Source organism: Poecilia mexicana, unplaced genomic scaffold, assembly GCF_051168715.1.
Source record: "Poecilia mexicana isolate PSO_F unplaced genomic scaffold, ASM5116871v1 scaffold_18, whole genome shotgun sequence".
NCBI lineage: Eukaryota > Metazoa > Chordata > Actinopteri > Cyprinodontiformes > Poeciliidae > Poecilia > Poecilia mexicana.
In genome coordinates, this window is record NW_028263387.1 from 1823474 (window position 1) to 1836092 (window position 12619).

At 39.1% G+C, this 12619-nt stretch overlaps 1 protein-coding gene across 1 annotated transcript; it reads right to left on the reverse strand.

Moving 5' to 3' along the window:
- Positions 1-947: 947 nt before the first annotated feature.
- Positions 948-11860, reverse strand: spata6l (spermatogenesis associated 6-like). The gene is made up of 10 exons (XM_088015972.1): positions 11843-11860; positions 10832-10969; positions 10594-10642; positions 10263-10304; positions 9014-9156; positions 8827-8919; positions 7359-7586; positions 2898-3010; positions 1474-1555; positions 948-1260 (listed from the first exon to the last, which is right to left on the reverse strand). Exons 1-10 carry the CDS (start codon positions 11858-11860, stop codon positions 1192-1194), a joined length of 975 nt encoding a protein of 324 aa, XP_087872098.1. The 3' UTR covers positions 948-1191.
- Between the last annotated feature and the right edge of the window lie 759 nt (positions 11861-12619).

Below are 12619 nucleotides of genomic sequence, written 5' to 3' on the forward strand. Positions count from 1 at the left end.
AAATAACTTCTGTATCAATGGGAAGAAGATCCTCTGCAGCCCCTGTACATTAGGGGAGCGTCTGTTCAGGTGGTCTCCAGCTACAGGAGCTCCACATAAGGGTGTGCATATATCCAGTAGTCTCATCTGGAGTTCCAACATCTCATGTCTTGTTAGGAAGGCCCACCAGTGTCTGTACTTCCTAAGGAAGCTGCAGAAAGCTGAACTTGGAATCTCAGTCCTGAGGAGCTTCTATCGCTGTGTGGTGGAGACCTTTCTCTGCACCTGCACCACCACATGGCACAGCATCTGCACTGCTGCCAAGAGGATGGTTCTGCAGAAGGTGGTTAAAAGGCTTGCACAAAGGACTGTGGGGAGCAGCCTTCCCACCACCCAGCTTCCTCCTCCATGATGTAGGAGGAGGAATCTGCAATTAATTCAGCTTCGCCTCATGTTTTAAATTATTTGCACACACACACACACACACACACACACACACACACACACACACACACACACACACACACACACACACACACACACACACACACATATATATATATATATATATATATATATATATATATATAAAATATATCACTTTATTTATTAGATTTCTTAATCTAGGACCTGAGTCCAAATTTTGTACCACAAACAAGCAAAGTTGGTATGGCAGTAAATCTTTGAATCCTTGAAAGAGCCAGATGGATCCACCTGAGCCACTGCAGATGAGTTCCAGAACTGTTAGAGGATCTCCATCCAGATGACGTCAACCGCAAAGAGAGTGGGTAATAAAAACGTCACTCCAACTTTGTGTTTAACTGAATCTGAAAAAACAAGACATATGGAGACAATCCTGCCAACCACCTTTGATGCCTGCAAAAAGCTCAAGATGAATTGTCAGCAGAAGCTCATGTGCAAGACTTGCATGTGCTTCATCAGTATCAGACCAAAAAAGACCTTGCCTATTTGTATTTTCTTTATTCTGTGCTGTTGAAGGCCACCTTACCAGGGCAAAATAATGTTGAGAGAGAATAAAATCTAGTCCTAACGCCCATATTTTTAAAGACAATTTGTGATTACAATTTGTTTTATTATACAAACATTGCCTAACTAGAACCACGTCATTAATGTTCTGATATTTATTTTGAAGCATAGGTAACAAAACTCACAGTGATAGATCAGCATCATCTGAGCTCTCCAGACTCAGACTCAGGTCTGTGGACCTGCAGAAACGAACCTCCGCGCTAAAACTTCATCTGCCTCAGACACTGTGGCCCCCTGGCAAATGAGAAACATTTTTCTTAATCTCTCATATCATCCCTCTGTGATACTGAATGGGTTCCTACAGCTATTCCAATCCTTTAATATAAAAGATTTGATTTTTAGATATAATACAAAAGAAGAAGCCAACAGAACACAAGCAGATCTTTAAGACTGAACTGACTGCTTCTTGACTTCAAATAACAACTGAGATCATATATCACTACTTACATAGGCAAGTCGCTGTACAGCTTTTGGTGTTGTTAGAAGACCTTGAACGCGCTCATGGAGTTCTTCCCATGAGCTGTGAGAACTGAATGCAGACAGGCAATAAATTCAACGGTGGTTATATAATCCCACATAGTTTAAAGTGTAAGTAACTCCCAAAACTTTTTTTGCATAGGTATTTAGGGTTCAATTTGTATTTTTATGTGTAAATTTGACATTTTTGTGTAAGTTCTTTTTTTTTTTTTAAATTGTACAGCTTTTCGTCACTCAGCCCCACATGGAGGTGAGTCAGGAGTTGAAATAGCAACCCAGATGTGTCTGCTACAAGCATTGACAATATTCAGCTTTATAAATGTGTGATTTATTTGCATTGTGGACACAAAGTGCAGTGGCGCAAAAAGTGGGTATGAAGCGCATGCAGCGCATAGGGGCGCTGCACCAGAGGGGGCGTCAAAACCCGGTCTGGAGAGGGCGGCGCCCCGATGATGCCTCCACTTCACCGCGCCCTTACGCTCCTTCACCTCGTGCACATGTAAAATGTAAATGTAGCGAGTTTTACCTTTCACGGGGGGGGGGACGCCGATTTATGTTTTCGCATCCACCTGCATAATATGTAATTGCGTCCCTGACAAAGTGAAATTGATCTCCTCTTCTCTGACTATTGGCGATGGCATACTGCAGATGGACGATTATCACGCTCACTGCAGTGCTTATGAAGCAAGAGGTGCTCACCACGGCTCTCACTGCTCGTTGGGAAACAGCAGAGAGATGTCACTACAAAAGTCTTTCACAACACAGAAAAAAGTCACTAGATTTGCAACTTGCCACTTGGCTCTGCTCACTTTGCTGACATTTTTCAAAATTTGCTTGGGGTGATTTCACAGGGAGTTCGTTACACTTTAAGAACCAGACTATACACACAGCTCAGAAAATCCGAATATTTTGAAAAGCAAAACTGAAACTCTATACTAATCACTAATCTTCCAATTGTCCATTGATGCTGCTGTAACTGTTAGAATTTCTTTTAAATATTTGTTAAAACTGCCGCTATGTCCTGGCAGCATAATATGAGACAAATTGTGAAAAATAAAAAATGCTGCTCCCCAGGATCCAGTGGTTCTATTGTCATCTGCAGAGATTCTCCTCTTCCAACCAATCAGAGCCAGGAGGAGTGTCTTAGCACTGTCAATCAATCTCATGTACATGTTCATTTATTTGTTGATTTCATGTAATATTCTAGTTTTGTGTGACAATGAATTTTGGGTTATCATTTTTAAGCTATAAAAATGGCAAACACAAGGCTTGAAATATTACACTGTATGAGTCTACATAATACAAGTTTTACTTTTTAAAACAAGTGACAAAAAATACTAAGCTTTTTCCCAATATTCAAATTTTTGAGCTGTAATTGTAACTGAAAGACAAACCTGCTGTGGTGGGGCAGTTCTCTGTAGGACAGATGCAGTGGTAAGGGCACAGGGTCAAAGGACTCATGTGCTCCTAAATACCTGGAATCAAACTCAGATGTTCCTCTGACCTGCTGAAGCAAGAACAAAAAATTACAGCATGAAAAAAAATCATTTTAACTGAAAAATAAAGTATCAATAAAGATAGCTGTCAAAATGAGGACACTTAACCAGTCTGCAACAAGTCCAAGTTTAATTCCATGGCAGTGGAAATCAATAAAACCTCTGCTTTCCCAGCAGATTCAGGATATTTTGTCAGCAAGAAAGATGGCTCACAAAGGCACTGAAGTGTGGATACTGTCATGAGGTCATCAGCTGTTTAGGCAGCATCTTTTCCTTTCTCCCTCATGTAATTACAGAACAGGTGTCTGTTCTGCTGGAGATGTATTAAGCAAAAGCTCAGTCTAATTTTCCACCACCTAAAAAACTAAATAGCAACTTCTTTCCAGATCTTCCGAGTTCCACAATTACTTAAAAAGATAATTTAAGCTGCTACTAAGAGGCCAGCACTACTACAGCCCCTAATTCTGCAGGCGTGGCTTTAATGGGTTCTTCCCTGGTTGACCCCAGCCAGATTTGTTTCCATTTGCAGATTCTGTGCGGTTCCTCCCCGTTTTACAAGAAATTGCAGATAGATTTACATCACTGTATGAACAAAGGCCTTGGACAATCCTCAAACAGCATCTCTGTCATGACTGGTGGTGGCTGGTTCAGGACCCAAATACAGAATGGCAGAGAAGTGGAATTGATAAAGAAAAAGTATTTAATGAAAATATGATGAACAACAACTTGCAAAAATCCCACAGAAAGTCAGAGTCCAATGCAAAATGCAATCTAATGGAACACAAACCGGAAACCACAATGAGACACAAGGGGGAGCAGAACGGGGTAACAATGGAAGGACCCAGCAAGGAGCTTAAGTACTCGGAGGCTGAATGCTGAAACAAAGGACCAAGCAGACTGGCAAACTGATTGCAGTAGGGTGAGAGAAGAAATGACTGAGGAGAGACAGAGAGAAAGAGAGTGAGACACAAGAAGCGAGGGAAGGTACACAGGAGACTAGAAAATAAATCTAACATTTAGGAATAATAGACACAAGGAATAATTAAACGAGAGTAACTAGAAAAAACATAACTAGAAACACCAAGAAGGGCTGAACCGAAACAAGACTAATCTAATCGAAAATAACAAATAACACAGAACAATGATGAAACTAAAATAACTAAGGAAGAACTGAACCAAAGTAAAACAAAAACATAGCTTGGTCTAAATAAAAGATAACCTAAGAAACACAGAAACAAAACCAAAACCTAACTAAACAACCCAAGATTATGACAATCATCTACTCCAGTGGACCAGCGAACATCACAGAGCTGCACTCACAGAGCTGCTAAGTGTGAAGAAACATAAGCAGCTCCAGCAAGACATATTTCAACTTTTGGAGCATAATGACCATGATTCCATAGCCCTGCAAGCACCAAATCTCTCTGAAGAATGGGTGGCAATAAAAAAGCAAGAAACAGTGGATCTATGGTCAAAGTTCTGTTGGAGCTAGTTACAGAAACACAGGAACTACATAGCATTAGTTTGGTATGATGTGCATTTTATTTTGTTTTTGTTTGGGGGGGTTGTCCAAGTAAGTTCATGCATGGATATAGGAATAAATTTTTTTGACTACATTACCTAAATCCGAAAGGTTGCACGTTATAAAAAAGATAATAATAATGTGCTGCAGTATTGGCACATTAGTTTAACTCGTCAGTTAAACATATTTTAACATCTTGGTTCATTTGAATAAGTCATGGTTCCATCTGGACGATATCTCCCATATAGAGGATGAACAAAACAAAAACGAGATGAACAGGTCCAGTCATAAAAAAAACTATAAAACACACCATAAACTGGAAGGGCAAGAGTGCAAGAAATAGAAGCGTAATGTTCTCATGACTGTGTGCTGATCCCTCATCAGAGTCACATTGTAAGTTTTTATTATACAACACTCCCATAATTCATGTTCACCAGCACTGACAAGAGAAAATGTTAGTTCTCACCAAGCTCCTGGACATAAATCTTCTGGAAGCAGAGGAATGGCTCACTGCAAAAGTCAAATAAAAAACAGAAAATAATCTTTAGCTGGAGAACTGGGTTACAGAACACTGATTGCATCAAACAAGGAGAGGCTTTTTGATAACTGAGTTAGGTCAGTTATCAAAAGAAACTGACCAAACTCAGTTATAGAATAACTATAACTGGAGGTGGAGAGGTTAGTTATCTAGTTGTAAAAAGTGATTAACATCAGCAACAACAGGTTTACACAAGAGTTTCTACCTGTGGACAAAGACCTGGTCAAAGGTGAAGAAGAGCGGCTGGTAAACATTGTAGGGCATTTGGGTGAGGCAGGCACACTAGCCCCTAGCCAAGAGGACATCATCTGGGACAGACAGGACACTCAGTCAATGACAACGTGTAATCCACATAAACAGCTGATGCATTCAGATGCTTATCAATTGCCCGCACTAATGTTTCATAAATCGACCAGTCTCTTAAGAAACAAGTGCCACAACAAAACACAAAGAATGGATGAAGAGGTTTGACATTTGATGTTAAATATATATTTACTTACTTACTATGAACAAAAGCATATGATGTATGCAGCAAAGGTTGTTTAATTTGCAATGAACACTGGACACTGCAAAAACAAAATCTTCCCAAGTACTTTTGGTCTAGTTTCTAGTGGAAATAGTAAACTTGAAATAAGACAAAACTAGCTTATAAGTGACTCTTCAACAAGAAATAGGATCTTGTTTTAGGTACATAATGGATTTTTAAAAAGTATGAATTACACTGGCAGATTTTTTTCACTTAAAACAAAACATTTCCCCATGTTATAAGTGAAACAAACTACCAGTATAACTTGTTCTTTTTCATCAATAAAATTGTTGACTTGAAACAGGTTGATATTTCTTGCTGAAAAGTTTACCTTAAGTTAGTTTTGTCCTATTTCAAGTGTACTAAGATATTTGCATTAGAAACTAGACAAAAATACTTGGGAAGATATTGTATTTTTGTAGTGGAAAAACCATGAGCATCTATTATTTCTTTGCAGAAAAAAGGTAAGTGCAGGAAGGTAATGCTAAAAATATTGTTGCTGAAAGAATTGTCCGCCAAGGACGGGACAGACTTGTCCTGAGGAGTGAGCCACTAGTATAAATCTAGGAACATTGTCTAATGTTCCTAGTGGTGGTTGTGAGTGCATCTGAAAGCAAAGAGTGGTGAAGACTTTCAAACAAGACCAGCAAAGAATCCACCCAAAATATCAACGTGGACATTTTGGGATAATGTGCAGTACACTTTGGACAGATCAGCAGGTAACACAGAGTAAAACAACCACAGACACACTGACTCCTAACATGGATGTTTTCATACTTCAGTCATTTGAGATTATGTCACATTAGAAAGCTAAATTATTAAGATTTTGCCTAAATGAGACAGGGTTGATAGGAACTACTGTTTCTTCCATCTGGTAAGTGTGTAATGAGTAGGGACATAACACCTAAATGCAGCATAACATAATATATTATTACAGATTATATTGTCAATACATATATTATCATGTCTATGAATCACTCACTCAGATATACAAAATGGCAAATTGTAAAAGTCACACATGGAGCTATTTCAGCTTTAATTTTATAGTAATTCATAATAATTAAACAAGGATTTATTTCTGTAGTTATTACTTTACAAACATTTTTCTTAGTTTTCAACACCATTTTAACATATTTTGTATGACTGCTGTTAGAATGACCTGGCTATAGCAAGTGAGGCTGCTACCTCAATGTACTTGAGTTAAAACTGAATACAAGTGATGACACAAGTGATATTTTGTGTTCTTAATGAAGCCAAGATTGTAATTACACCACTATTTTTAAATCTACCAGGCACATTAGGTGTTTTTGAACAAAGTATTGTGTCAGATCAATATTGCCAACACCAGCTTAAGTTTTACTCAGCATTGGATCAGTAAGAAAACTGCTGGTATTATACATCACTAACAATCTTCGTTAAGTGTGTTGAGGATTTTTTTTATTTAAACCGCTTTCTAATGTATGCTTTGCCTTTCATTCCAATGTCTGAAACAGATTAGTATAATGTTAATCTGTTGTGATGGGACAAATCCAGAAAGTATTCTACTATCTGTGCCTTCGATAGGCTCAGGAAGTGCCTATCGAAAGAAGAATGTCCATAGTATATCTAGACTGAACAGGCAACAAGAGAAAAATGCTTGTGAGTGAAGGAGAATGATATGCTGCATGGAGATGCCCTACACAGCTCTTCTCTGCCCCCTTCTGCCTGAAAATGATGGTTAATTCATGATTTTGCTTTTCTCAACAGTCAGCTATAGCTGTTATGTGTGCTTACAGGCTGAGAGCTGGTGGACTCCCAGTCAGTGGGGTTGCAAGGCGCAGAGCCCATACTGAGTCGGGCCAAACTGGGGATGTACCCATCTCTCAGCGGAGACAGGGACTGGGATCTGGGAATGTACGACAGAGGTGAGGCCATCCTGACACTTCTCTCTCCCTCAGCGGTCCAATGAGGTGTAGACTGAGGTATGTTGGCGCGCCTCTTGTTTCTTCTTTTCCCTGGCCACTGGAAACAAATGAGGGAATGCCTCACAACTATGTAAGTAATACACATACAACTCAACCAAGACCAAAACTGTACTTTTTGCTAAGAGTGCAAAATACGCTCTGTGGCAGAAAATCAACACTACACAACACTGTCAACACACCATTATTACATGGTAGTGGCAATGGCATGATGTGAGGATAGTTTAAATTATATATTCATGTGTTAGAATAGCCAAGTCAAAGCCCTGACTTGGCCATATGTGTCTTGCCACATATTTTCAGTAGGAAAATATGTGGCAAGACTTATAAACTGATTATATATGAAGCTATTATTCATATATAATGAACTGGCAAAAATGCAAAGCTGATAGAGACATACCCAAACTGAAGCTATGAACTTTGGTTTATTATGTTAAGTATTCACATAGATGGGTCGATGTCACAGCTGCTGCTAGCTGTGACCACTCACACCTGATGATCATCACCCTGATCCCCAGCTGCTGCTGCTATATAAGGACGGATCTTCCCCCTGCACGGCGTCAGATTATTGTGAAACCCTCAGCGTTGCCTCTCCTGTCCCCGATCCTGACCCCCACCACTGGCTTTGGACCTTCTGGTTTCGACCCCCTGTCTGTCTGACCCTGAGATCTGGAACCTGTTTTGACCTGGATTTGGACCCGCTGGCTCTGACCCCCTGTCTGTCTGACTCCGAGATCTGGAATTGCCCGACCCTGATTTGGATTCCCTGGTTCTGACCCTGGCCTGCCTGACCAAGAAACAGTGCTTCCTATTAAACACCAGTTTTTGTATTTACTGTTCAGTCCCTGCGTCCATCAGTTCCTGAACGTGACAGTCGATAACAAATTATATGCAACACTTTATGTTAAAAAAAAGTTTAAAAAAAGGCATTTTCTCTCTTATGAACTACTTTGTATGGTGCTTGGTACCATGCATGGTAGTTCATTGTTATGAACTAATTTGCAAAACCCAAAGAAAGAGAGGAAGTTTGTGTTTAACAAAGTATGAAAACATTAAAGGGGTATGAACACTTTTACAGGGCTCCATATGACAGAGCTCTTGAAGATGATTTTAGGGCAAGTCTTAGGATGATCTACAAAAGACCCAGAAGTATCAAAGAGGAATGTCATGTACTGATCTGTTTGGTTCTCTGTGTCTCACAGACTTTTAAACATTTGTTTTGAACTTCCTAGTGATTTGATCTTCTCCATGCGTTTAAATTTTACAGTATCTCTTCTTACCAGTGGAGTGTTACAGTAAGTGGTGACCTTTGTATCAGGTGGGCACTCAGAAATTGTAGTTTTGGTAGAAAACTCTAACCGAGGAGCAATACTCTGGAGAAAAGATAGTAGTACAAATTTACTTTCACCAAATCAGATATGTAACAATTGTTGTACAGCTTCAAAAAAGATTAACTGGGTTGCTTACAAAGAAGTGAGCGGCTCTCGTCATCAGTACTTCTCGGTCCACTCCAGAGAAGGACGGAACTAGCTTGGGCTCTGGAAACAAGAAACTACGAGCATCTTCTTCAAAAAACGCCAGAGTGTCTCCAGCTACAAAATTAACATGATCTGAAAATGACTAACGTCAACCTTGCGTCATCATGCTTTGAGTTAAGTAAAGACTTCTTTTTCTCTGAAAAAGATGGACAAAGTTTATTACCGTCAACCTGTAAAGACAGGTTACTGCAAAGTAAAATTATCATTTTATGTTACAACCTGGTACTGCGCATCTTTCTTTGAAAAGGTCAATGAAAAACAGTAGTGTCTTTACACAAAAGAAAATCAAAAAGGTAGAAGGCTTTACAGGAAATGGAAGGAAAAACAAAAATAAAGCAACAAAGCATAAAAGTATAGCATAATACAAATTTTTATATGAAGTAAAACTTTAGATTGAAGTTTCATTTGTAATTTCTATAAAATTGAAATGTCTATGAAATTTCTTAGGTTTTCATAGTCAGGAAGGTTTTTCATAGTCATAATTGCACAATTTTCTCAAATTCTCGCTTCCAGTTCCGTCTGGTCTTTCTCCCCTTCACCCAGATTGTCTCCAGTAGATTTTCAACAAGGCCAATCAGAAGAGAACATTTGAACAATGACGTTGAGTTTTCTGCTGTGTTTTAGAATTGTAGTCTGGCAGTGGTTTTAGCAATGGCAGTGAAGGAAGCCATACAGTTCATGTTTGTCACGCTTCCAAATATGCAGCATAGAAAAATATGCCTCAGCTGCCTCATTCCAATCAGCTCTTCTCTCTTCACAGTGGAGGACAGTAGTTTACAGCACAGACAATTTCTGAGAAGCTAAATGGTGTAAAATTAGCAATTGGGTAAAATTTAAAAACTCAACACAATCCATGCCTCCAGGAAGCAATCGTTTCTCAACAGCTGAGACCCCAGGATCTCTGGATGAAGGAAATTGCATAAAACAAGGAGCTGTTTTTTACCAGGCTAGGTTTTCAGGGAGTTCCAGATCCACAGAAACTAAATGCTGCCTCCCTTGTTTAGTTCTGGTCCTTTGAACACTGAGTCAGCAGGTCTCTGACGAACTGAAGGGTCTGCATGGTTCATACTCAAGGAGCCACTCAGCTATGTATTTAAGCCCAAGATAATTAATGCGTGTGCTATACCAGAATACAGGTGTCTTCCATATATGTCATATATATGTTAGCTGCTACCTACCTGGAGGAATCAGTTGCACCAGTTCTATTCTGACAGTTTCATCTGTGAAGCAGTGCAGAGATTACCATTGTTAACTATAAATGCACAATTAGCCAACCTTCGTGGACATTTATTTATTCTCCAGTTTGTATTAATTCAATCTGCAAAACGGAATACTTAAGGCTATGTTCTTCATTCCCTCAGTTATTTTTATGTTTTTTGTTTATCTCAGTTTCACCATCAGCAGGTAAGCCTTGTTAGGCATCTTAACTGTGGAGTAAATCTAAATACAACAAAATTAGCTATTTATACAATTCATTACACAGAAACTAGAACAATAGGAGTCACCTACACTCAAGCAGTACAGCTATTTCTCCAGGATCAACTGCATGCCTAAAAATCTGTGGGGAAAACAATGATAGAAGTTTCTGAACATACTAGTTATCTAGAAGATAACTGGTGTGTTGTAGGAAATTTAAGTTACATATGAAAGTTTCTCATCATGATCTGTGTAATAAATGAGATCTGTGATCATGTCTAATCTCAGGTATGTTTCTATCCTTAAATGAATAAGAAATGTATATATTTGCCTTTTCAAATGTAATCTCCTCGTGGAACAACAAAGGAAAGACTGCAGGGACACACAGAGACTGACGGAACTGATCCATAAAGAACATGTTGAGATAAACGTCATCTTTGACTGACAGATGAACTCCAGGACAGGAAACCTGAAAACATTAGAGAAACAAAAACAGCATCAGAAGTATTCAAGTGAAACAGGTTATCATAGCCAATTCCTGTCCTGCTGGCTACCAGTAGAGGCTGTTAACAGTATATTAATTAAAATGAGAAGACACTTTCTTGTCATAAAATGTCATCTCATTACAATGACATTTGTGTGTTAGAGGACAGACCAAAATGCAGACAAGAGCTGGGAGCCAGGATAATATTTCAATATCAATAAAAAATGATCAGCCAAGACACACAAAAATCACTGGAGTTGGGGCAAAATACAAATAAACCCAAAGGGAGACATAATGAAACATAAGGAGAACACAAGAACACATGGAAGCACGGGGAAGCACAGGGATGTGACAGGAGTAGACAAAAGGATCCGGTGGGAGTGAGTGAAAATCAGAGGCTTAAATACTGGGGATGTTGACCGTTGAACAAAAGACCGGGCTGAACTAACTGATAGCAGGTGTGAGCGGAGGGGGAGAAGGCAGATGAAGAAGGAGAGAGAATGTGAGATAGAGACACAGGGGTGAAGGGAAAGTGCACAGGAGACTAGAAAATAAATCTAACACTAAATAATAATAGACACAAAAATTATTAAACTAGAGTAACTAAGAATAACTAGAGGAAAATAAACATAACTAGAAACACCTAAAAGTAAAACCAAAACAGCTGATCTAAATAAAAGAGGAACTAAGAAACACAGAAACAAATAAAATCCAAAACCCAAGATATGACAGATTTTACTTTAGTTGACTGAAGCGAGTCTGGGAATTAGCCTAGCTTAAACTCATTTGTAATTAATGCTCTTTAAATTAATTATCTTTTCCTGCTAGGTCTAAATGTAGCAAAAAATATGTCAGTACACTCTGAAACTTTGGCATCTCCTACCAGATGATTCTCATTAGCTTTTTCTGGAACTCTCCTTGCTCTAAAGGGTAAAGAAAGACATAGGAGGTTCTATTCTTCCTAATGGTTATCTAGGTAAACTTGACACCGCTCTGGGGCAACCTCTGTGTGCTTATAGTGCTGAGACAGGGCAAAGACAAGCCCAAAACGATGGACTGCTGGCCACAATGGACTGAACGGGGTGGTACAGAAAACCAAGAAGCTGTGCCTAAATATATCAACAGACAAGTTACATCATCTATGTAAAATTGAACTGCCTGGTTTTTAATTCACCATATTAATTCAGCATTAAAACAAAGTTTTTGATTCAGTTTGAAATTCCAACAAGAGAAACTGCTGAATATCCAACACTGACAAGAAGAAAACAGACAGAGAAATGGCCTTTTTGTTGGGTTGAAAAAACATTCCACAGAAATTGTCTGGATCAGCTCAGGGACAGAACGTACCTGTAGGTATAATAATAATAATCTGGTTACACAACAAAGCTTATTATCTTTGCTTATGCAAGGTCAAATGGCCTAGGCAGAGTGGGACAGACTTTCCTCTTCCCTTTCAGCTCCTTTCAGTCTTGTTGGACTTTTGGGTCCAACAAGACCCAACCTCTGTAAGTGTCTGTAAGGTGTCTTATCAATTCATCTCAATCTGATGGACATTAGAGACCACCTTCTGTTCTGCAGGAGGGCTTATTTGGCAGCCACAAGACCAGGGCACTTTTTAGCTATTGAGTCAAGACA

Excerpts from the sequence above, each read along its gene's own strand:
- spata6l (XM_088015972.1), bottom strand. Across the intron at positions 8,920-9,013 it reads CGAGAGCCGCTCACTTCTTT|AGTATTGCTCCTCGGTTAGA; the intron begins GTAAGCAACCCA and ends TCTTTTCTCCAG. Across the intron at positions 1,261-1,473 it reads CTGTACAGCGACTTGCCTAT|GGGGCCACAGTGTCTGAGGC; the intron begins GTAAGTAGTGAT and ends CTCATTTGCCAG.